Here is a 21,879-nt window from a genome sequence, read left to right as displayed (position 1 = left end):
TCTTTACATTTTGCTTTGCAAATTGCAACTTGCCCATTGCAAAAATAATCACTAAACTGCCACCAAATCAATAACTGATTAAAGTTACTTCGTCCATCTCCGAAAGCGTGGCTCTATTTACAGCCCATTTGACACTTCTAAAAACTGTGACAGTGTGTGTGCGCTATTCACATGTTACAGTCTTTCTTGTATATTACGGGCTTGTTATTTGCAAAGCTAAAAGTATTAATCCAGCTGAGTTTAAAAGTGCTGACTGTAAAATAAATATTGCATTATTTTATGCAATTTTATGTAATTTTACGCCCTGAAATATGTAGCCCATCAGTATGGGAAACCTACTTGACCGGATTTTCATAGGTCTGATGACCGAGTGGGCTAAGGCACCAGTCCTTACTGTTGGTGCTGAGTTTGAATCCCGTCGGTTTGAACTTTTTTTTTGTGTTTGCAAAAAATGTACATGCAGTGTGTAATATTAAGTGTTTATTTTGACGAAGGTGATGTGCATGCTTTTGCATGCTATTTGCTGTGTGGCAACGCAACAATTCTGGAGTTTTTTTTTTTTTTGAAAAGGTCCAATAAACCAAATTTTCAGTTTTTGCTATCTGGGTGTTTTTGAAACCGCCTTGAGTCAGGGGTATTAAAAAACACCCAAAAAGCAAAAACTGAAAATTTGGTTTATTGGCCCTTTTCAAAAAAAAACTCCAGAATTGTTTATTTTTATTAAAAACTCGTAAAAAATAATATAGATCATGTCCAAGCTAATTATGCACGTAATGCAAGTGAAATCAATCATTCTAATGTTTATTTGTGGCTTAAAACATCACAATGATTTATCATGTTTGTCGACCGAATGTGTGCGGCTGTACTGTACGAGCTGAGATTTCTATCAATCAGAAGGTAGGCCGAAAATATGCACAAAGAAAGTCGTATGCTAGGAACAATATCCCCAAAATAGGGGCAGGGCGTGCTTTTACAGCGATATTAGGTTTTTTTTTTATCAAAATGTTGATAATGTACAAGCATTGAAAAACCAACTTATTCAAGTAAAACAAACTAGACTGCCAATAACAGCCTTTGAGAATACATCAAATTAAAAGTGCGCTCTGCTTAGTAGGCCCAAAATAGGGACAAATACCCTAATACGGTATCTCAGGAACTCAGGAACCAATCTTCAACATGTTTGAAGCAAATTTATAGGATTTTGTCTGATCTTTTCGAAAAAATGATGGTCAAGCTTGGGCATGACATTTACATGTAAAACAGTTATGTTATCAGAAAAACATCAATTTTTAGTGGACATAACTTGAAAACGGTGCACGATATCAAAATTTATGTAAAATTGCATTGATTTGTCTGATCACGCCTTCCGGCGGACGGGGAGCTCAATCCAGGAGTCGTCTCCCTGGGTCCTGTCTCGGTGGAGTCGCTGGTAGGCAGATAGACACACAATCCAAAGGCCGTCAGTTCGAATCCCGGGGTGTATGGAAGCTTAGGGTGTAAAAAGAGGAAAAGGAAAATTTTTACGTTTTTAGAATATTAAAACTTTGTGTTAAACTGAAAAAATATGACATGATGAAAAAAATTGTTTTTATTGTTTAAAAAAAGCTTATAAATATTGCTATTGTTCACAAAATTTAGACTAACATATTCGTGATTAGAATTGCGAGATTTGAACAACATGTAAACAATACAAGTTCAACGACCTTTCACCAACATCCAGCGACCAGCTGCTGCATTTCCCTTCCAAAGTCAGAAGAACACACACACAACAAACAGCCTAAACCTCGGCGAGTTACCTGGCCAGGTTCAACCCCGATCCCAAATTCGATCCTCCTCTCCAGCATAGCAGCCTCAACCGTCAACCGGCTGCATCGCAATTCCTGCAGCAGCTTGCCAAAAACCCAAAACCCCTATTATTTGGAGATACAAAAATAGACGTCGTGTGCGCACACACGATCAATTAAATGCTCTGAAAGATACCACCACATTCCGGCCGAGATCCGGAACCCCCAGGTTAAACGCGGGTAGGAATAAGAGAAAGAAGAAGCGAAACCCGGTCCAGGTGCAACACATTGATTCGGAACAGCGGAAAACCAGGCGACACCCAGGTTGGGTTGCGTACCTGGGTTGAGTAGCTTGCTGAAATGTTGCTCGCTGCGTGAATAAATTTCCATTATTTTCACGCCAGCTCGGAAAAACTTGGGCGCCGCCGTCGACGTCGCCGCTGGCCCAGGTAACAACACTAATCATAATTAACCATTAAAAAAAATAAGCTTTATGTAAAAACATGGACCAAATAGTTGCATGATCGAGCGTCGAGAGCGTTTGTTGCATTTGAGCCGAAAAGCGGAGAGTGTAAAAAATAGGGTGCAAACGAGAAATGCATCATAAAAAATATGTTTAGGCATGAATCACCACCAACACAACCACCACCACCAATCACCCTCCTGAATTGAGAGGAAGGAAGGATATGGCACGCGGATTGAAAGAGAAAGAGAGACAGTGTGGAAAGCAAGCTAAAGGTGGGACTCGATAGGGCAGAGTTTTGTGTTTTGATCGGTCACAGTTAGAAACATGGTGAAAGCTTGTCTAAAACTTGATTGAAAAATAAAATTTTCTTGAAATGAATTCACTGATTTTTTTCTTAATTTGAAAAAATGCAATGAGATTTTTACCTTCAAAGCATCTTCTGCAAAATTATTCCCCCTTTTTTGCTCGTCAAATTCCCACAGCCATTGTTTCGAACTTGTTTAAATATTAGTTAAATTGCTAAACCATAGAAGAAAGTGCAGCAAAAATAAATAAATTCCTGCATTATTTTCAATGATGCAAAGTTATCACTAAATGGTAAAAATAACAAAGCATTCATCTCGGCTTAGTTTGAATTAAGTCATACCAGCCATCACGTCCTCTACCCCCATTTTAAGTTTTCTCTAAATAAAACTTATTTGCCATTGTGTTTGGGTTGAGACGTGACGGTGAGATGTACAATTTAAAGCATTTTTCAAATTGATTTTTCGTAAAACCTATCGAAAAATTACCTTTTTTTTACAAAAGGCGCAACTGCAAACTAACACGAGATATGACAAAAAAATCTGAAGTTTTTCTTCTTTCCTAATTTATTATCACATAATTCAGACTTATCAAAAATCCAAAAAATAGTCACGTTTGATCTAAATGTAAAAATCAAATCTAAAACGAATCACTTTTTTTTAAGTATCATTAAATTATTTTTCCATGATTTTTAAGGTATGATTAGAGACCCTTCCTTCCAAACTGTAAATTTGTAGTCAAGGGAGAATAATTTAAGTTTCAACACATGATTTAACAATGTAGAGAAAAGAAAACATTTTTTAAATGCGTTACAAGTGATTACAGATATCATGCAGGATTTCTGTAAAAAAATTACGATTTTTTTCCAAATATACCGTCATTAGAGATGACACTGGGTCTGGGGGTGAGATTGGGTCATACAAATTTCAGCCGTTTTGTATGACCCAATCTAATCCCCCGCCCCCCCCCCCCCCCCCGCCCCCCCCCCCCCCCCCCCCCCCCCCCCCCCCCCCCCCCCCCCCCCCCCCCCCCCCCCGCCCCCCCCCCCCCCCCCCCCCCCCCCCCCCCCCCCCCCCCCCACCCCCCCCCCCCCCCCCCCCCCTCCCCAGACCAAATGTCACCCCTGATGGAATTTTCTGATCGATTTAGTGTCTTCGGCAAAGTTGTAGGACAGGGGTGCTCAAAGGTTTTGGATGCCGGGCCAAATTTGAAGCTCAATGAGCTTGCGGGCCAAATATGATCCTTATAAAAATTACGTTATTTTAATTTATAAGACTAGGAAATACATCTATATCAACTGAAGTTTTTTTTTTAAATTTCTAGTATTTTTTCAACATTCCCGTAATAAAAAATAATAAAAAACACAAAATATAAAATAAGTATATTATATATTTAATAAATATATTCTATATTTCAAAAAAAGTGACCCGCCAAATTTATGTGACGGCGTAATATTATTTTTTATTATAAATGACTAATACAAAATCGGTAAGAGCCAAATTTCAAACATTTTATCGAAAAAAAATGTTAGAAAATGATTTAGGGAAAACATATTTATTCTTCCAAAATGCACTAAAATTCATTTTGTTGTAATAAGGCCGATGCAAATATTTAAAAAAGTTTTTGTCCCTCGGCCCTGGCCGCGGTCAAGCGGGGGGGGCAAAAAATATAAAAATTTAAATAACAAGCCATAGTCTTCACATTTAAATGAAAAAAGTGTTTTAAAATGCATTTTACACTAGTTCAGTTGTTTTGCAATCATTAGTTTTCAAAAAATCTAAGATCTGACAAAAACAAAAATTGTATCGAAAAAAAAGATTTTGCGTCGAAAATTTTCAAAAAATCTTAACATTTTTTAATAAACCCAAACATGCTAAAAATGATTTAAAACGCAGGCAAATTTATTTTAATTTGATTTCAGTTGGTTGCACTTGAATTTTCATTGAAATTTTGAAGTTTATTATAAAAATATGTTTTTTGCCCCCTGATTTTTCGGCCCAATTTTGAAGGGGGGGGGGGGGGGTGACAAAAACTTTTAAAAATATTTGTACCAGCCTAAGCCAGAACATGCTCAAGATGACTCTAAACGCAGAGGAATGCATTTGTAATTGATTTCAGCTAATTGCACTAAAATTTCTTTGAATATTTTGAATTGTTTTGAAAAATATTTTTGCCCGTGATTTTTAGAGAAAATTTTAATAATGGGGGGGAGCGGAGGGTTGTCGAAAAAAGCTTTTAAAATACTTGCACGTAAAATTATGCCATTTACTGGCCAAAAGATCAAATTTAATGCATTTTTGATCATAATTTCTATTTTGCGAGACCATTTCTCATCATTTTGTTGGCACACACAGTGACACCCGCGAGAAACCCTCAAACGCTTAATGAATTTCGCCAAAATCAACATTTCACATTCACTTACTTTTTCACGGCGCTTTCGATACAAAACTGCCCCCAACCATCGGCAACATGTTCTTTTGCACATTAGTTGGTCACTCACTTGAAAAACAATCCCGAAACATGTAAATGAGCGCCATCAAAAAAGCAAACGCGCCAAGTCTTTTGACGTTTCAATTTTGACGACCCATTCCAATCGAAGGCTGAAGAAAACCGAGCGAGAAGCGAAGGCAAATAAAGAACAAAGGGTGGCCACCAACACCACCAACATGCTGGTGCAGCGCCTGTTGGAGTGAGCAAGTGCTGCCAGGAAATTTTCTCTATAAATGCTACTTTTCGTGAGTGTTCGCCTAAAATTTTATCAATTTTGTCAGCACTAAGCAGACCCAAAAGAGCGCTGGAAGTAAAAAAAACTAAGCTGAAAATAGGAAAATGGGCGTGGCCCAATGCATTTTGGAAATATTTTTTCAAGTGCTTGTAAAAGGAATAGAGTAAAATTTAATAGAAGTGAAAATAAACAGAAATGTTCACAAAAAGTTGCTCTTCTCGTTGGTGTACTTGGTTTTAGTAAATTTCAAGGAACACTCCAGATTCAGCATCATTCAAACATGACCGCTTATTAGGCTTCAAATGGGTTTATTTTCCTTAAATCATTCGATTTTTATCGACAAAAATTAAAAAAAGATCAGCATGAAAAGGTTTAAAATAAACCTTAATTTTGAAAAAGTATAAAATCACTTTACAAGTGATCAATGGACCATTTTACATGATTATTTAAAATGGGTCTGCGGGCCACAAAAAATCAACTCGCGGGCCACGTTTTGCCCGCGGGCCATACTTTGGTCACCCCTGTTGTAGAACTATTCAGAAAAAATAGGTACACACTTTTTTGCCGATTTTTCAAATCAACTTTTTTTACAAATTTTTGTGTTCCCAAATCTGCATTTTTGAATTTTTGAAATTTTTTATATGTTTAGAGGACAAAAATCCATAGAGAAGTACCGCCAAAATGTGTAAAAAAAGAAATACCTACAACTTTGCCCAAGACACAAACTCGATCAGATTTTTTTTCCAAAGATACAGATTTTCCTAAATCTATAAAAACAAACATCTAAGCAAAAAAGATAAAAAAAATATTTGAAAAAATGTTATCCCAAACCCAAGTTGCCACCATGTCCAAACCAACCCCAAAAGGACAGAGCAAAAGTGCGGACAACACAGTGTGGCTGGGTGGTGGTGGCGCGCGACGCGCGGTAACCTGAGGAATCGCCGGTACATCCGCACGTGCTCCGAGTCTTTTGTGTATGTTTCCAAGCTCGGGTCGCGTGCCGCTTATTTTTTGTTCGTTCTTCCTTCGTTTCTCTTGAAGCATATTTAATGCTCGCTCTCTGCCAAGGGGAAACCCCTGTCTAGCCTGGCGTCGTTACACCACTACTCTCACACGTTCGGGCGTCGGTCGAAAGGACTCGAGCTCGCTCTCTCTCTCGTGCGTTGATTGCGCATGCTCGGCTTTGCGTCCTTTTCGGGGGGTTTTGCTTCGGCACTATATAAAGCGCAAGGACTCAAGCCGAAACCGTGTCATTCGCCGTCTGGCTTCGGTCCGGAAGACATTGATCCGGCTTGATTTTAGTAGATTATTTGTATTTCCCCGTTTTTCCTACTTCTTTGTAAATACCGTATCGATAGGTTAGTGAGTGCGAGACGAGATTTTATTTTGTTTGAAGTGGTTAATGAAGTGAGAGTGTGTGGACTCGAGAGTTGTGTGTATCAAGTGGGGGCATTGTGGGACATGCTAGTATGGCTTCATCGCAGCTCCAAATCCGCCCGCCAATGGGCCTCCTGACGACGGTGGCCGACCTGCCGCCAAGCTACAAGGTGCGTTATATAGCCGTGGCCAACAACGCCACGACTAAGCTTACCGCCGAGTCGCCACTGGATTTGACGGTGAAGCAGAGCTTCGGTGCGATTACGCCTCCGTTGACGCCGTCGCCGTTGAAGAAGCGTTACCGCGAGGACAACGACGAGAACCGCGATGGGAATCATCAGCGCGCCAAGCAGATTAAGGTGGAAGTGGAGCCGGTCAAGGAAGCCACACCGGTTAAACCAGTTAAGAGTGAAGGCGCGAAGGTGGGTCAGAAGAGTTCAAAGAACCCGGCTGGGGTGGCGGGTCCGGTTTCGAAGGAACGCCGTACGAAGGCAGCCCGGAAGTTGAAGTTTGACGAGGAGACGACGTCGCCAGTGTCGGGCACGGTGATTATTTCGCTCGAGGAAGTGATCAACGGGGACATCCCACGGGAATCGGGTGACATCGATCCGCAGTTTAATTTGGTGGAGATCTCCGACGAGGTACGCGCCGAACTGGCTACGATCCCGAACGTGATCGGCGCGTACAACTGCAAGCTTTGCCGGTTGGAGTTCGACGATGCCTTCGGACTGGCTCAGCATCGTTGTGCGTGCATTGTTCTGCTCGAGTACCGCTGTCCCGAGTGTAGCAAGCGGTTCAACTGCCCGGCGAACCTGGCCTCGCACCGCCGCTGGCACAAACCCCGCGATCAGGTCGCCAAGAAGGGCGACGGCGACAAAGCCGGCGAAGATCCCGAGTGCAAGTACCGCTGCGAACAGTGCAACAAATCGTTCAAACGGCCGGCCTACCTGAAAAAACACCAACTTACGCATAACAAAACGAAAGTCAACAAGCCCAAACATAATCAATCAAGTGCCGAAACAAGTGAAATCAGCGCAGCAACAATCAACACCGTGTCCAGCTTCCGCAGCATCAGCGGCAGCGAAGAATCGAACCACTCGAATAGCAGCAATACCGTCTACGTGAACCACATGACCGAGCTACCACAAACCGTGTTCACCGTGGTGGCCAGCGAACCACCGCTCCGAAGTGACCTCGTGCAGCAGTATCAGTCCAGTTCTTCGCAGCAATCGACCAGCGACGAGGACGACGACGACGACGACGATTACGAGGAACGTGCCTTGGTCATCAACGAAGACTACCAGCAGGAGGAAATGGACGCCATCCGGTCGGCGTACTGTGACCGCTTCACGGAGGAGGAGAACCTCGCCGCAGCGGCGCTGGCCCACCTGCGGAACGGACCATCGGTCATTCGGCACACCACCGCTTTGGTTGTCTAGAAAACCGTGCGTGTAAGTTCAGCCTATCATTAGTCGCTTAAGTACCCCCGCCACACACACACACAGGGCGGTGTTCTATCTCGGAATAGGTTTTATGATTTGTGTAAATTTTCGTACCGAACAAACTGAAAACAGCATCACACCAAATAAGAGACTTGGATCGCCCAAAAAGACACAAGACTGTTTGTACATAGCTTTAGACACAAGTGTAAGAGACTGGGAGCAAAGCTTTCGACTAGTTTGTAAGGAAATCCGGCGCAATGCTCGAGCGTCCGCAAATCTTACTTCTAACTCTAACGTTTTCTTTTCCTTCTACTAACAAGCTTTAAACTTTCTAATAATTTTCCTTTCTAACTTGTGGCGCTACGAGCACTATCGTCCTCCAACACTTCTGTACATTCGATTTTGAAAATTTTCCAAAAATTTCTCAATCACCCAAAGATGAGTATCCATCTAGTCATTTCCCTAGTTTTAGTGCAAAATAGTAATTTATTCAAGAGCTTAATATATTCGTGCACCCTATTTATTTTAAATTATTTGCCACCAAAGATGAGTTTCGATCTAGTCATTCGAGTATTCATGTCGCTCCATGCATTACTGTCCCACGTTGACAAGTTCAACCAAAATTACTCCGATTTTGTTAAAATAGAACTAAATAAGTCAGTTATTTTGGATAAGCTTTAGTCACTTGGGCATTTGTGCGTAGATCTATTTAATTTATTTATTCAAGAGCTTAATATATTCGTGCACCATATTTATTTAAATTATTTAAATGTCACCAAAGAAGAGTTCAATCTAGTCATTCTCCAAAATGTATTGCTGTTAAAAACGCAAATAAAAATTGCTAACAAGCTTTAAACTTTCTAATAATTTTCCTTTCTAACTTGTGGCGCTACGAGCACTATCGTCCTCCAACACTTCTGTACATTCGATTTTGAAAATTTTCCAAAAATTTCTCAATCACCCAAAGATGAGTATCCATCTAGTCATTTCCCTAGTTTTAGTGCAAAATAGTAATTTATTCAAGAGCTTAATATATTCGTGCACCCTATTTATTTTAAATTATTTGCCACCAAAGATGAGTTTCGATCTAGTCATTCGAGTATTCATGTCGCTCCATGCATTACTGTCCCACGTTGACAAGTTCAACCAAAATTACTCCGATTTTGTTAAAATAGAACTAAATAAGTCAGTTATTTTGGATAAGCTTTAGTCACTTGGGCATTTGTGCGTAGATCTATTTAATTTATTTATTCAAGAGCTTAATATATTCGTGCACCATATTTATTTAAATTATTTAAATGTCACCAAAGAAGAGTTCAATCTAGTCATTCTCCAAAATGTATTGCTGTTAAAAACGCAAATAAAAATTGCTGAATTTTCCAAACCTCAACAACTCAGGAAAATATCAGTTTGTGGTGAATTTTACTCAGAATTCTATGTGATCCGAGCTAAAATCACTCAAATCTGATATTTTCATCGTCTACTCATTCCAGCGTGGGATTGGTTGCGAAAAAATCTGAGTAATTTTGAATGTGCGTGCATGCGTAACTGTCATTTTGAGAAGTTTACACGCTCATTAAAAATAACTATTATTGGTCAATTTTAAACCAGTTTTGTTTGCCGTTACACGAAGTTCACCCAAAACTGAGTAATAAGAAACAAAACTAGGTTAAAAATAAATCAAAAATGAGTGTTTTCATGATCGTATTTTGACGGTTATGAATTTAACAGCAGTGAATTGAGAAGAATTCTAATTTATTATAGATTAATATATTCTTGAATCATATTTATTTAAATTATTTCAAAAGTCACCAAAGATAAGTTCCATCTAGTCATTTTTCTAAACTGTAATTTTTCGCATTACTGTCTCATACTCAATGAAACTCAAACAGTTACACGTTCAACTGCAGTTTAGTGAAAACAAAAAGTAATTTATTCAGAGACTAATATATTCGCGCACCGTATTTATTTAACTTATTTAATTGTAAATTTCTCCCACTACCCGTGTAACATCTTTCAGAGTGAGTAAAACCATTCAGAAGCCATCAGAGGTTAGGTTTAAGCAAAACAACAATTTCTACCGAAATTATTTACCGTGTACAGGACAATACCCGCCAGCACTTTTGAGCGTTTTTCAGTTCCCTCAAATCGGGTTGAAAGGCTCAAGCTTGTACAAAAAGAAAGCACGAAAGACAATTTAAGTGAGATTTTTTCGCCAGACTTTTTTCGTTTCGTTTAATTATTCTTTGGTTTTGCTTTGAAAGTGACAAACTGTCCAGGAAAGGAAGCACCAGCAGCAGGTTCGGGGTTGGCTTTTGCAATCGAGTGGAAAATTGTGCCATATTAGTTACATGTGTAAAAAGGGGGAGGGTTTAAAAAAAACGGACAAAATTTGTTGCTTCGGGTTTTTTGAAAGTAGGTTTACAGACAAGGGTTTCAACGGCAGTCAATTTGTGTAAGGTCTAGTCAGCACCAATAGAAATAGTCATTTTAGTGCTAGTCAGAGTTCTAGTCAACTGTAAGTAGGTTTATTTCTAAAAACTAGTCAGTCAACTTTGCGGACGAGCAAATTTAGTCATGAAAAAAAACTAGTCAACCGTTTCTCGACTCTAGTCCGTACAACCAAATGTAGATTTTAATTTGCAGCTTTCGTTTGATCTCACGTAATTTCAATAATTTTAGAAATAATGGGTTTCCCTAGTCATCGAAATTAATTTTTCATCGCACAAATGCTAGTCTTTTCCTAATCATCAAATTTAATTTAAGTTATTTTACGAATTCTGTACATACAACAGCCACAAACCACTGCTACAAATGAGTTCTAACTATAGTTTTAGACACATAATTTATAATATTTCATAAGTTATCGTTTAGAAAGCAAAAAAACGAGATAGAACATCGCCCAACATAAACTAGGAGACGAACAATCATAATCGCTTGAAACAGATGAAAACAAATCACAAATCATCCAATGATCTTGGAGGAAAAAAGAAAAAAAACGTTATAGTGTAACAAAATGAAATGTGATATTAGATGAGTAAGTTTTTACAGAAGCCGAATCTTTACACACGTACACTTATACATGTTTCATTTTTAATTCGTCTCTTAAAACAGTAAACGCGTACATATTTCTAGTAAATTTTAAGGTTACTCGTAATTTGAACAACAAAAAAAACATATTTTGTATCTTTTATGCATAAGAGTTTGAAATAAATTATTTAAAAAAAAGCGAAAAAAAAACAAACCTCGTCTCTCCTTCTCCCTTTCTATCCGACACTCTTCCGCAAATCGACCTTACTCCGCACCAAATGCACCGCCGGAAGGACACTCCCACCCACGGGGCACTTGCACCGCACGCCCGAAACAAAGTCGAACGAGCCGACCTTCTGGCCGCACTTGGTGCACTTGAGCTTTCCCCGCGTCCACTGGGTCTGCTCGATTTCCGCGTTCATCCAGCCCGGCAGGTGGTCCTCGTGCAGGAAAACTTCCGCATTGTCCCGCTCGGTGGGGCACGCCGGCAGCGAATCCGCGGCGAACTCGCGCCTCGAATGGACCGCCAGCACGTGGGCGTCGTCGATGGCGGCGAGCGGGTTCGAGCACTTGCGGCACTTGATCAGCATTGTTGGGGAATCTGGGGGGTAAGCAGTGACTATTAAATCACGATTCGTTAACAATAGAGGGAAAAATGGAGAGAATATTAAATATATATTTTAGTAATTTTCATGGATTAAGCTTTAAAGCAATTGCCCAATTACAACATTTACAAATTAAATGCTTTGAATTTTTGGAAAGAAAAGTCAAAATTTTATAATTTAAATTGTTTGAAAACTGTAGTCCCTATCCATCTCGATTGACGTCCATAAAAAAAACAATGAACGTAAAATTGTCTTGCAGAATTCGCTTTAAATATTAGTCCCAGTGACAAAAATCGATAATGTACCATGCGTCTCCATTAAAAACGTATACAAATCAAATATTTCAAATTTAAGGATAAATTTTCAACTGCTTTAGAAGAAAAGCTCCAAAATTGCCTAGGTTGCGCAAAGTTAACTTTAGTTTAAATGTGTAAAAGTTTATCAAAAATAATGTTTAAAAATTGTTTCATTGAGTTGTGTTTCTTTTCCAACTGAGGATCACAATTTGTAAAAGATCAAAGCAGTTTTTCAATTTCAATAAAACTATACTGCCCCTGATCGCATAAATGTCCCATATGCATTTTCATCGAGATCGAGTTTTTGATGCAGTTTGGTTCAAAATCGTGTGCTCTTTCGAAAGAGCCTATAACAGGCCTGCCCAACGTCCGGCCCGTGAAGCCATTTCATACGGCCCGCGATGGCTTTTCAAAATAGTTCTATGACCGGCCCTTTGTTCATGAATTATTCAATAAATAAATTGATTGTCTGAATTAAAAACAATAGGCTTGAGATCAAATTTTAACATATTATGACAACATTCTTCATGTTTTAATTTAATTCTTATAATTTGTATATTGATATTTTTAAACTGAAAAATGGTGCACGAAAACAAAATTATCAATTTAGTAGAATTGTGCAATTTATGAAAAAACTTGGGCTGTTGTCTAAAAATGTACAAAAAGACACTAAATTTAAATTTCTTTCTCATTGAAGTTTTTTTTAACAGTTTTCTATTTTTTTAAAATAAATAGGTAATCAAAAACTAATGTATTTCCCCCATTTCCCCAGAAAAACTTTTCAGTGAAATAGTTTTTGTTGAAAAAAAAAGCTTTAAAAAACAAAGATAAATTCTGAAAATAGATTTCGGCGAATATTTTAAAAATATTTATCAAATGTCTTAAAACGATGCAAGATATAAGGGAGCAAAAAATATATTTTTTCATAAACTTGAAATTTCGAAAAATAACAAATTGAAAATGATTAAAAGTATATTTGTTACACTTTAACAGTTTTGAGAGTGTTTAAAATAATTTTAAAATATTTTTTAAATATTTGATTAAAGGTGCACAACAACGCAAAAAGTTATTAATAGGAAAGGATATTCGAATCCAAATTTCGTTAGAATACATTTTATCATGTCTCATTGATTTTTTTTAATATTCTGGTGTTGAAAAATGCAACGATCATTGACATTTTAATAATTTTTTTTTATAAAAAAAATGTATCAAGGTATTTAATTGCAATCGCCAAAAACAATAACTATAATTTTTTTTAACTTTTTTGAAAGTTATCTTTGTTTTCATTCTTTAAATCAGGATATATGAATCTTATTTTCAACACCAGTTTTTTATATTTATTTACTTTAAAAGAAACCAATCATAAAACAATTTGAAAAAGATCGTTTACTTTTTCAACTCTTTTCAAATATTAGTACCGGCCCACCACTGCTTCAGAAAATTAAGATCTGGCCCGCAGGCCTATAACATCCAGTACTTTGTTCTCACCCAACTGGCAGTCGCATGATTGTGATGCATGGCGGCATGAAAGTATATCAGAATCTGCATGAAATCTGTCCTCATGCATTTTTTGCGATATAGGAGTATGACATTTTTGCCCGTTACCGACAATTATCGACATTACTGACGGCTTTTTGGATGTATTTCACAAAAAAAACACTTAGAACGAGGATTGAACCACCAACTTCTTGGTTATTGATCCGACACGCTACCACCGCGCCATGGACGCTTGATGAAAAGTGAGTGAAAGAGCACCAACATATGCTTCATATGTCATACCCGTATATCGCAAAAAATGCATGAGGACAGTTTTCATGCAGATTCTGATATACTTTCATGCCGCCATGCATCACAATCATGCGACTGCCAGTTGGGTGCACCCAAAGGAAAAATATAGCTCAAATTCTGCAACAGTGGATTTGCTGCAGAAAATGTCACATTTTATAACATTTTTTGCAGCAAGCTCGTAGATCATTTTTGCCCGCGTGTAAACATTTCAGCGATCTGCAGTTCTCACCAACACATATAATGCTGGCCCGTCCCCGAGCAACACTCCAAAGAGAAGATTATGTTGGTGCTCTTTTAATCTCATTTCATCAAGCGTCCATGGCGCGGTGGTAGCGTGTCGGATCAATATTCAAAAAGTTGGTGATTCAATTCTCGTTCTGTTAAGGTTTTTTTTTGTGAAATACAATCAAAAAGCCGTCGGTAATGTCGATAATTGTCGGTAACGGGCAAAAATGTCATACCCGTATATCGCAAAAAATGCATGAGGACAGTTTTCATGCAGATTCTGACATACTTTCATGCCGCCATGTATCACAATCATGCGACCGCCGGTTGGGTGTTGAAATGGTGCAAAAATTGTCAAACGAAATTAAAAAAATATATATATATAGATTTTTAAGAGCAAAATCAAATGGCAATCGAAACTGACTTTATAATTTTGTTGATAAAGTTAGATGCATTTTATCGTAAAATCTTTCGATTTTATCTTTTTGCAATTTTAAAATACTTAATAAATGAAAAAAAATCCCTGGGGCAAACAAATAAAAAAGGGAAACAATAAAATAAAATAGTTTAAAAATTGAATTTACGAGCCATGATTTCAACATTTAAATCAGGCCTGCCCAACGTCCGGCCCGCGGGCCGGATCCGGCCCGTGAAGCCATTTTATCCGGCCCGCGACGGCTTTTTAAAATATTTCTATGACCGGCCCTTAGGCTGTTCATGAAGTATTTAAAAAATAAAATTATTGTCTGAATTCAAAAAATAAGCTCCAGATCAAATTTAAACATATTATATAACAACATTTTTCATGTTTGAATTTAATTTTTATAATTATTATTGAATTTAATTTAATTCTTATGATTTTTTTAACTGAAAAATTGTGCAGGAAAACAAAATTATCTATTTCGTAAAATTGCGAAATTTATGAAAATACTTGGATTGTTATCTTAAAATTTACAAAAGAGACTAAATAATATTTCTTTCAGTTTTGACTATGTTTACTTAAATTTGAAGTAAATAAATAAATAAGCAAAACTAAGGTTTTTTTTCCAGAACAACTTTTTAGCTATAAAGTTTTTTTTAAAAGCTTAAAAATCAAATTATTGACACTGAATATAGATCGCTGGAAATATTTTTAAAATATTGAAAAATGTATCAAAAACTTCAGCAAATTGCAACGACTTTTTTATTGAAAAAATATATATATATCAAGGTATTTAATTGCAATCCTCAAAAACAATATCTATACAATTTTAAACTAGCAAAAATTAAAATAAGTCAAATAAACACATTTTTTCATGTTATCTTTGTTTTTCATTTTCAAAATCAAGATGTATAAATCATATTCGCAACACTAGTTCTTTTATGTATTTGCTTTAAAAGAACCCAAATCATACCTATGAAAATTGAAAAAAAATGTGTTTACTTTTTTAACTTTTATCAAATATTTATTCCGGCCCACCATTGCTTCAGAAAAATCACACCTGGTCCGCAGAGCCAAAAGGTTGGGCACCCCTGATTTAAATGAAAAAAGTGTTCTAAAATACATGAAACACCTGTCCAGTTGTTTTGCAATCATTAGTTTCCAAAATAGGTATTGACGAAATTTTATTTTTTGCGAAATTTTTTTTTTTTGTGGTGCATTGGAATTTCATAAAAATTTAAAATATTTTTAATCCAGCCAAAACATGCCAAATATGATTATCAATGCAGAAAAATGCCTTTTAGTTTGTTTTCAGTTGACTTAACTTCTATTTTCATTAAAATTTTGAAGTTTTTGAAAAAATATTTTTCTGCCTCCTTATTTTTCGAAAAAAAAAGAAGAGGGGGGGGGGCAACATAAACTTTGAAAAATATTTGCAACGGCCTTATCATTGAAAATAGTATCAATAGTTTCCGAGATATTGTGACCCAGTGAGGCTCAAGCCTCAAAGTTGATTTGGCTCGAGAATGTATTTTTTGTACATATGCCTATTTTTTCTAATGTCTCCTATTTGTGACCTACTACTTTGTCGAAGACACCGAGTCCATTAGAAAACCCCTTCTCAAAATACGGATTTTCGAATAAAGGAACTGCATTCGAATTAGCGAAATCTAGTTCGCTATTTGGAATAACTGCTCAGTCAATTCAATTCGATATATAGATGTGACAAAAACTAGGAACAGGGGCTATTTAGCAACCACATTTCTCGTATTTAAAAATAAGTTACTTCCTTAGGGGCAAGACAACATAAGGGATATGGAAACTTCAATGGTTAAAACCAAAAAGCAGTGTTTTTTTTTTTTTTGGGAAAATCCCAATCTTTTGACCTTTTTATCGGAGCATTTTGGCAGGTACTCAAAACAAGGACACATTAAACGCATCAAGTGCATTAGAAACTCATTTGGTAAATGTCAAAAATTGATGATCCGATTAAAAAAAAAGATCAATAACCTTGCTCTGTAGCGGAGCGAAAAATGTAGTGGACAATTATTGAACACCTCTACTGGGCACCCCTATTAATGTCCCTCTATTTTGAACATCCCTACCCCGCAGCAGTGTTGTCTTCGGTATCTTCCTCCCACAGGCAGAATTATTTTTAAAACTTCCAAAGCCAGACACACATCTACGCCGATGCTGGTTTCTGCTCCTTAATTTTCGCGCGATCAATCCGCCGTAACATTCCACAGTTAACTCACCGTTACGCCGGCCGGTGCGATCTCCCACGTGAGTGTGATAACCGTCGTCTGCAGCGCCCAGAGCCAGCTGATTAGGCCGTCGAAATCCGAACGAACAAAGCTACCTTTGCTTTGGCACACTGAAAACCACGTTTGTTTGTTTACGTTTTTTGACGACGCGTCGCGTCCACCCACCGGATCGGTGCGCTTGTAGTGGTGACGGCGCATCTAACGGGATCGTGAGTGTGTGTGTGTTTGTGCGGCGAACCGGTTGGTTGAACCGGTGCAGTTCATTCATAACTATTCGATTCAACGGGGCCGTTAAAGAGCGGGAGAGTAGACACACGTGGCAAATTTTTGAAAACATGAAAATTGGGTCCGTCCAGATTACGATTGATACGGCGATTTGCGTTGTGTTGTACGTGTCTTGCTTGTTTTATTCGTTTTACAAAAATTACCTGATAAGTAATGGTGAGTGGTGCTTTTGAACTTTAAAATCGTTAAAACTATTTTCATGATAAATTGTTTCAGACACTCTCCAAAACTACTACTACCTCGAGGAAGGTTGGTCAATCTTTCCGGGCCGGCGCCGCGATGACTACGACTGGGAGTGGGAGATCGGCAAGAAGTCCGCCGTCGGAAATCTGTGGATTTTCGCGCTGCACGCCGTCCTGTTTGAGGTGGTGCGAATCATGCGCTTCCGGCACGTGTCGGCTGCGCTGGCCGTCTTTGGCAGCGGTGTGGTGTTCTACGTGTACGGGTACAAGGTTCTGGTGATTATGCTGCTGCAGAACGTTACGTTCTTTGCCGTAAGTTACAGCAAGAGTACGGTTGGATTGTGGCTGAAGGCACTTTTTTGGATCGCGGTCATCAACAGTGTGAAATTGTTGTATTTTTACGATCAGCTGAACGTTCTGCTTGGAATCGACAACGATAAGCTGCTCGAGTTCAGCATCATAATTTCGTGGAACGTGATCAAGTGCACGTGCTTCTGCATTGATCGGTGCAAACCCAAAGACGATGGATCTCGCTACCGGTTGGTAGATTTGCTGGGCTATTCGTTTTACTTTCCACTGCTACTGCACGGTCCTGTGATAATTTACGATCGGTTTAAAGACTGTTTGAAAGTGCGATCTCCGTTTGAAAACTTGAACACTTTTCGGCGCGCAAAGCAACTGGTTCTCCAACTGCTTCTTTGTTTCTTCTGGGCGCTTGTAATGGAAGCTGGGCAGCACTTTTTCTACATCAACATCATTCAACTTGATTTGAAGGTAAGACTTGCATCTCGAACCAATCGACCTTCTAATCCCAATTCTCTCAACAGCTCCTACATAAAATCAACCTTTGGGTTCTGTACGGTTGCGGCTACCTGATGGGCCAGTTCTTCTACGTCAAGTATGTCGTCTTTTACGGAATCGGAATCGCGTTCGGCAGGTTCGACGGCGTTGACATGCCCCAGAAGCCCATCTGCATTGGGCGCGTTCATCTCTACTCGGACATGTGGAAGTTCTTTGATCGCGGCCTGTACGAGTTCCTGTTCCGATACATTTACACCCAACTGTGCACGAAAACTTCTTCCGGAGCGCGCAAAATTATGGCCAGCTCGATCACGTTCGTGTTCATCTACATCTGGCACGGGCTGTACACGTTCATCATGATTTGGAGCACGCTCAACTGGATCTGCATAGTGATGGAAGGATTCGTGAAAAAGTTCTTCGGTCACAGCAAACAGCTGGCCGCCTTCATCGGAACGCACGTTTTCGTCCTATCGGTACTGTCCAACTTTTTCTTCTTCGCCCGCGAAGAGGTCGGCTACATCTACTTGCAGCGAACTTATTACGAAAATGTTAACAACTACCTTGCGCTGTACGCCGTGGCGTACTGCTTCTTCCGCACCGGCGAATGGATCAAATCCGTCGAGGGTGACCGACGAGGACCATTAAAGAAAGCCTTTTGAAAACAAAATAAAACCCCATTCTCACTTTTGAGAACAAAACATACAAAAAGAGTCGTTTATTTCTTCCCTTCAACCATAATAATGTGATAGCCAAATTTAGTCTTTATCGGAGGATCCGTATATCGGGGCGTACCGATCGTAGAGATTGGCAGCTCAAAGGCCGCATCCTGAAACGGTCCCACCATCGCTCCGCGCGGCTGCCAACCCAGATCGCCCCCCTTGGTAGCTTTATCCTCGCTGTACGCCGTGGCCACCACGTTGAACGGCTGACCCTCCTTCAGCTTTTCCATCGCTTCCAGGATCTTGCTCTGCTTTTCGCACAGAATGTGACGCACCTTAATCGCCGTATTGGTGCCCTTCTTCTCCTTGGCTAAAAACATTCGAAAATTAAAAAAACAACCAACCAAACTGCATCCGGAAAATCCGGTACCTTCGCCGGCACCACCCTTTTTGCCACCGGAACCGCCTCCCTTGCCACCGGATGCCTGCTTGGAGCCACCTTTTGCGTCCTTTTTCGGGGGCATTTTCACCTAAGCTGAGATGAATGCGGACTGCGGAACGGGTCACCGGAAAATCTTGCTGCAGCAGCTTGAAACAGGGGAACGAAAACAAACGCGCTCGTCTCCGGCCACAAAAATTGTCAAATTTCAGCTTTGACAAATCAATGTCAACCCTCTAGGAACGTTTTGTATCGCAAGTGTTGAATTGGGTCCTAAAATCAAGAGCAACATTAGAAAAGAGCGCAAAACGAGGCGCAAAGCATGTTGACAGCTGCCGGGAACCACGGGTATGGGAGCGTTCTTTTATTACGTAACGCAGTAGGGGGGGAGGGGGGGTCGGAGGCCGTGTTACGCTCCATACAAAATTTTTAAAATTTGTATGGAAATTTTGTTACGAGGGGGGGGGAGGGGGTCTAAAAGTCCGATTTTTCGCGTTACGTAATAAAAGAACGCTCCCTATGAATCTTCAAGCAATTTTAATATGGCGACTTGTATCAGAAGAAGGTGAGGCTTTTTCGCTAGTTCTCACTGTTCGGGCGGAGAAGAATACACCTAGTTGTCAGTGTCAGCCACTTGCGAACTGTCAGTGAGAGCCGCCTTCAATTTTTGTTACTGTTGAGCAATTCCATGTCAAATAGCGAATCGGTTGTACCCGACCACGGGTATGAATCTTCAAGCAATTTCAATATGGCGACTTGTACACTCAACCCCCGGTGGTTGGTCACTTTTTCGTTTGACACTTTTTTAGTTTGTACCCCGTTGGTTGGTCAAAGTCAAACTAAAAAGTGACGAACTGTCACTTTTTACACGGCGCTCACGCACACTACCAAAATAAACGTTTAGTAGTGTGTGTGAACTCTGTGTAAAAGGGGTGTCAAACTAAAAAGTGACCCCGTTCGTTTGACAACAGTTGGTGTCAAACCATCGGGGTTTGAGTGTACCAGAAGAAAGTGAGGCATTTTCGCTAGTTCTCACTGTTCTGTGTTCTTCGTGCACGTTCTCAAACATCGACCACACACATACTAATACCACAGACAAACAGACGTAAATCATTGAACAAATTTAACGAAAATCCATCAATCACAAAAAAATGGAAAAAGGTTAGCTAGTAGCTCGATCTGGTGGCCAATACTAGCATTAAGCATCACTGTATATGAGAATTGGTTAGTGTGTGAGTGAACGCGGTCACTCTTGTTGTAGTGAGAGGAGGGAGATTTGTTTACTAACATTTACATTTGTTTATCAACATGTGAGAAGAATGCAAGAAGTTCAAATTCTTAACTCACGCAGACGGTCCACGTCCGCGTCCAATTGCGGCCATGCACTAGGTAAATCTTGCCGAGGAAACATTCGTGTAGGCTGCAGAGGTTGATGGAAAGATGCACCAGTTTGAGGGTGGTTTGGGTATTACTGCGCTGTTTGTGAACAATCTTCTCCAAACTGGTCCATCCTCACACTCAAGTAGCAGCAGAAAAAAAAAACAAAACTTTTGGCGCGCTACATGAAACTAGCTTAAACGTCATTTGAAAGTGTGCCTTGATTGCAGCGCCATCCTATTCTGGTGGATAATCCGAGAACTAAGTTTAAATTCAAATCAGCCGTTATATTCCTGATTGATGGAATTAAAAAGAGATTTACGTCTGTTTGTCTGTGCTAATACAAAGCGCCACCAAGGGGCAAAAGGTAATTAAGAATATTTTTGGCCCTTTCGTTAAAAAACATGCGGTTTTGCAAAAACTAATAAAAAAAACTAACTTTTATGTGTAGTTTGACCACAGACAAACAGACGTGAATCTTAGTTGATTTTTTCAAAAAATCCATCGTCCCCACAAGAAAATTCAAAATTGGGCTGCACACTAGCGCGATCTGCAGTCCTGTTGCGGAAACCTCATCGTTTCAATAAACCACTATGAGAGTGTACCCTCTTCCCCTTATCCGATTAAGCGTGTACAAAAGAAAATTGACGTTTGTATGTTGTTTATGTAATGAAACATTGTTATGTTCGAGGGTAATTTTTTTTTTTGAATCAGACAAATTATCGGGAAAAATGCTGCCAAAGTTCCACGCGATGGCGTCAAAGAATGCAAATTAAACAGTTGCTGCACCAGAAACATTGCATTGTGGTACACTCAACCCCCGGTGGTTGGTCACTTTTTCGTTTGACACTTTTTTAGTTTGTACCCCGTTGGTTGGTCAAAGTCAAACTAAAAAGTGACGAACTGTCACTTTTTACACGGCGCTCACGCACACTACCAAAATAAACGTTTAGTAGTGTGTGTGAACTCTGTGTAAAAGGGGTGTCAAACTAAAAAGTGACCCCGTTCGTTTGACAACAGTTGGTGTCAAACCATCGGGGTTTGAGTGTATCCTCTTTCGTACGGCGTTCCGCAGCAGATTCCACTCCGTGGTCCGGAACAGACATGAACAGGGTGACAAAGGCAGGTCAAAAGGCCTTGGCTAAAGTGAACAAGGAGGAGCTAGGAAAGAAAACTTTTGTGTTTATTTTAAACGGAGTGGCGAAATTAACGAGAATCTCAATAGGAATATTTTGCTTTCGCAGTTGATGATGCAAAAAACAACAACGTGGATTCAAAAATCTCCCAAAATAACAGTTCTTTTAGTTTATCAAAAACTCCTGTATCATTTCATAGCAAATTTGATCAAAACGATGTTCTTATGCAATTAAATCCGTGCTTTTTGTTCTGCTGCAACAGCAATCAAGCGGC

General features: G+C 39.3%; 4 protein-coding genes across 4 annotated transcripts; 2 read left to right on the top strand and 2 right to left on the bottom strand.

Annotated features, from left to right (window-relative positions):
- Nucleotides 1–6,524: 6,524 nt before the first annotated feature.
- On the top strand, nt 6,525–8,562 carry LOC120413789 (protein krueppel). The gene has a single exon (XM_039574738.2). The coding sequence runs from the start codon at nt 6,748–6,750 to the stop codon at nt 8,092–8,094; it is 1,347 nt and encodes a 448-aa protein (XP_039430672.1). The 5' UTR covers nt 6,525–6,747; the 3' UTR covers nt 8,095–8,562.
- A 2,594-nt stretch (nt 8,563–11,156) lies between these two features.
- On the bottom strand, nt 11,157–16,862 carry LOC120413791 (E3 ubiquitin-protein ligase RNF180-like). The gene is made up of 2 exons (XM_039574741.2): nt 16,718–16,862; nt 11,157–11,728 (listed from the first exon to the last, which is right to left on the bottom strand). Exon 2 carries the CDS (start codon nt 11,715–11,717, stop codon nt 11,364–11,366), a length of 354 nt encoding a protein of 117 aa, XP_039430675.1. The 5' UTR covers nt 11,718–11,728; nt 16,718–16,862; the 3' UTR covers nt 11,157–11,363.
- A 170-nt stretch (nt 16,863–17,032) lies between these two features.
- LOC120413788 (protein-cysteine N-palmitoyltransferase Rasp) lies at nt 17,033–18,653 on the top strand. The gene is made up of 3 exons (XM_039574737.2): nt 17,033–17,167; nt 17,228–17,967; nt 18,021–18,653. Exons 1-3 carry the CDS (start codon nt 17,062–17,064, stop codon nt 18,651–18,653), a joined length of 1,479 nt encoding a protein of 492 aa, XP_039430671.1. The 5' UTR covers nt 17,033–17,061.
- Nucleotides 18,654–18,678: 25 nt separating this feature from the next.
- Nucleotides 18,679–19,297, bottom strand: LOC120413790 (peptidyl-prolyl cis-trans isomerase NIMA-interacting 4). Its single transcript, XM_039574740.2, has 2 exons — nt 19,084–19,297; nt 18,679–19,023 (listed from the first exon to the last, which is right to left on the bottom strand). Exons 1-2 carry the CDS (start codon nt 19,175–19,177, stop codon nt 18,710–18,712), a joined length of 408 nt encoding a protein of 135 aa, XP_039430674.1. The 5' UTR covers nt 19,178–19,297; the 3' UTR covers nt 18,679–18,709.
- Nucleotides 19,298–21,879: the final 2,582 nt, after the last annotated feature.

The sequence above is a fragment of the Culex pipiens genome, chromosome 3 (assembly GCF_016801865.2).
Source record: "Culex pipiens pallens isolate TS chromosome 3, TS_CPP_V2, whole genome shotgun sequence".
Taxonomy (NCBI): Eukaryota; Metazoa; Arthropoda; class Insecta; order Diptera; family Culicidae; genus Culex; species Culex pipiens.
The sequence above is the reverse complement of the archived record's forward strand: the minus strand, read 5'-3'. Positions and strand labels throughout refer to the sequence as shown.

Bases quoted from the DNA above. Each gene is read 5' to 3' on its own strand.
- LOC120413789 (XM_039574738.2), top strand. From the start codon at position 6,748: ATGGCTTCATCGCAGCTCCAAATCCGCCCGCCAATGGGCCTCCTGACG.
- LOC120413791 (XM_039574741.2), bottom strand. From the start codon at position 11,717: ATGCTGATCAAGTGCCGCAAGTGCTCGAACCCGCTCGCCGCCATCGAC.
- LOC120413788 (XM_039574737.2), top strand. From the start codon at position 17,062: ATGAAAATTGGGTCCGTCCAGATTACGATTGATACGGCGATTTGCGTT. The intron at 17,168-17,227 runs GTGAGTGGTGCT...AAATTGTTTCAG, and splicing joins AAATTACCTGATAAGTAATG to ACACTCTCCAAAACTACTAC. The intron at 17,968-18,020 runs GTAAGACTTGCA...TTCTCTCAACAG, and splicing joins TCATTCAACTTGATTTGAAG to CTCCTACATAAAATCAACCT.
- LOC120413790 (XM_039574740.2), bottom strand. From the start codon at position 19,177: ATGCCCCCGAAAAAGGACGCAAAAGGTGGCTCCAAGCAGGCATCCGGT. The intron at 19,024-19,083 runs GTACCGGATTTT...GAATGTTTTTAG, and splicing joins AAAGGGTGGTGCCGGCGAAG to CCAAGGAGAAGAAGGGCACC.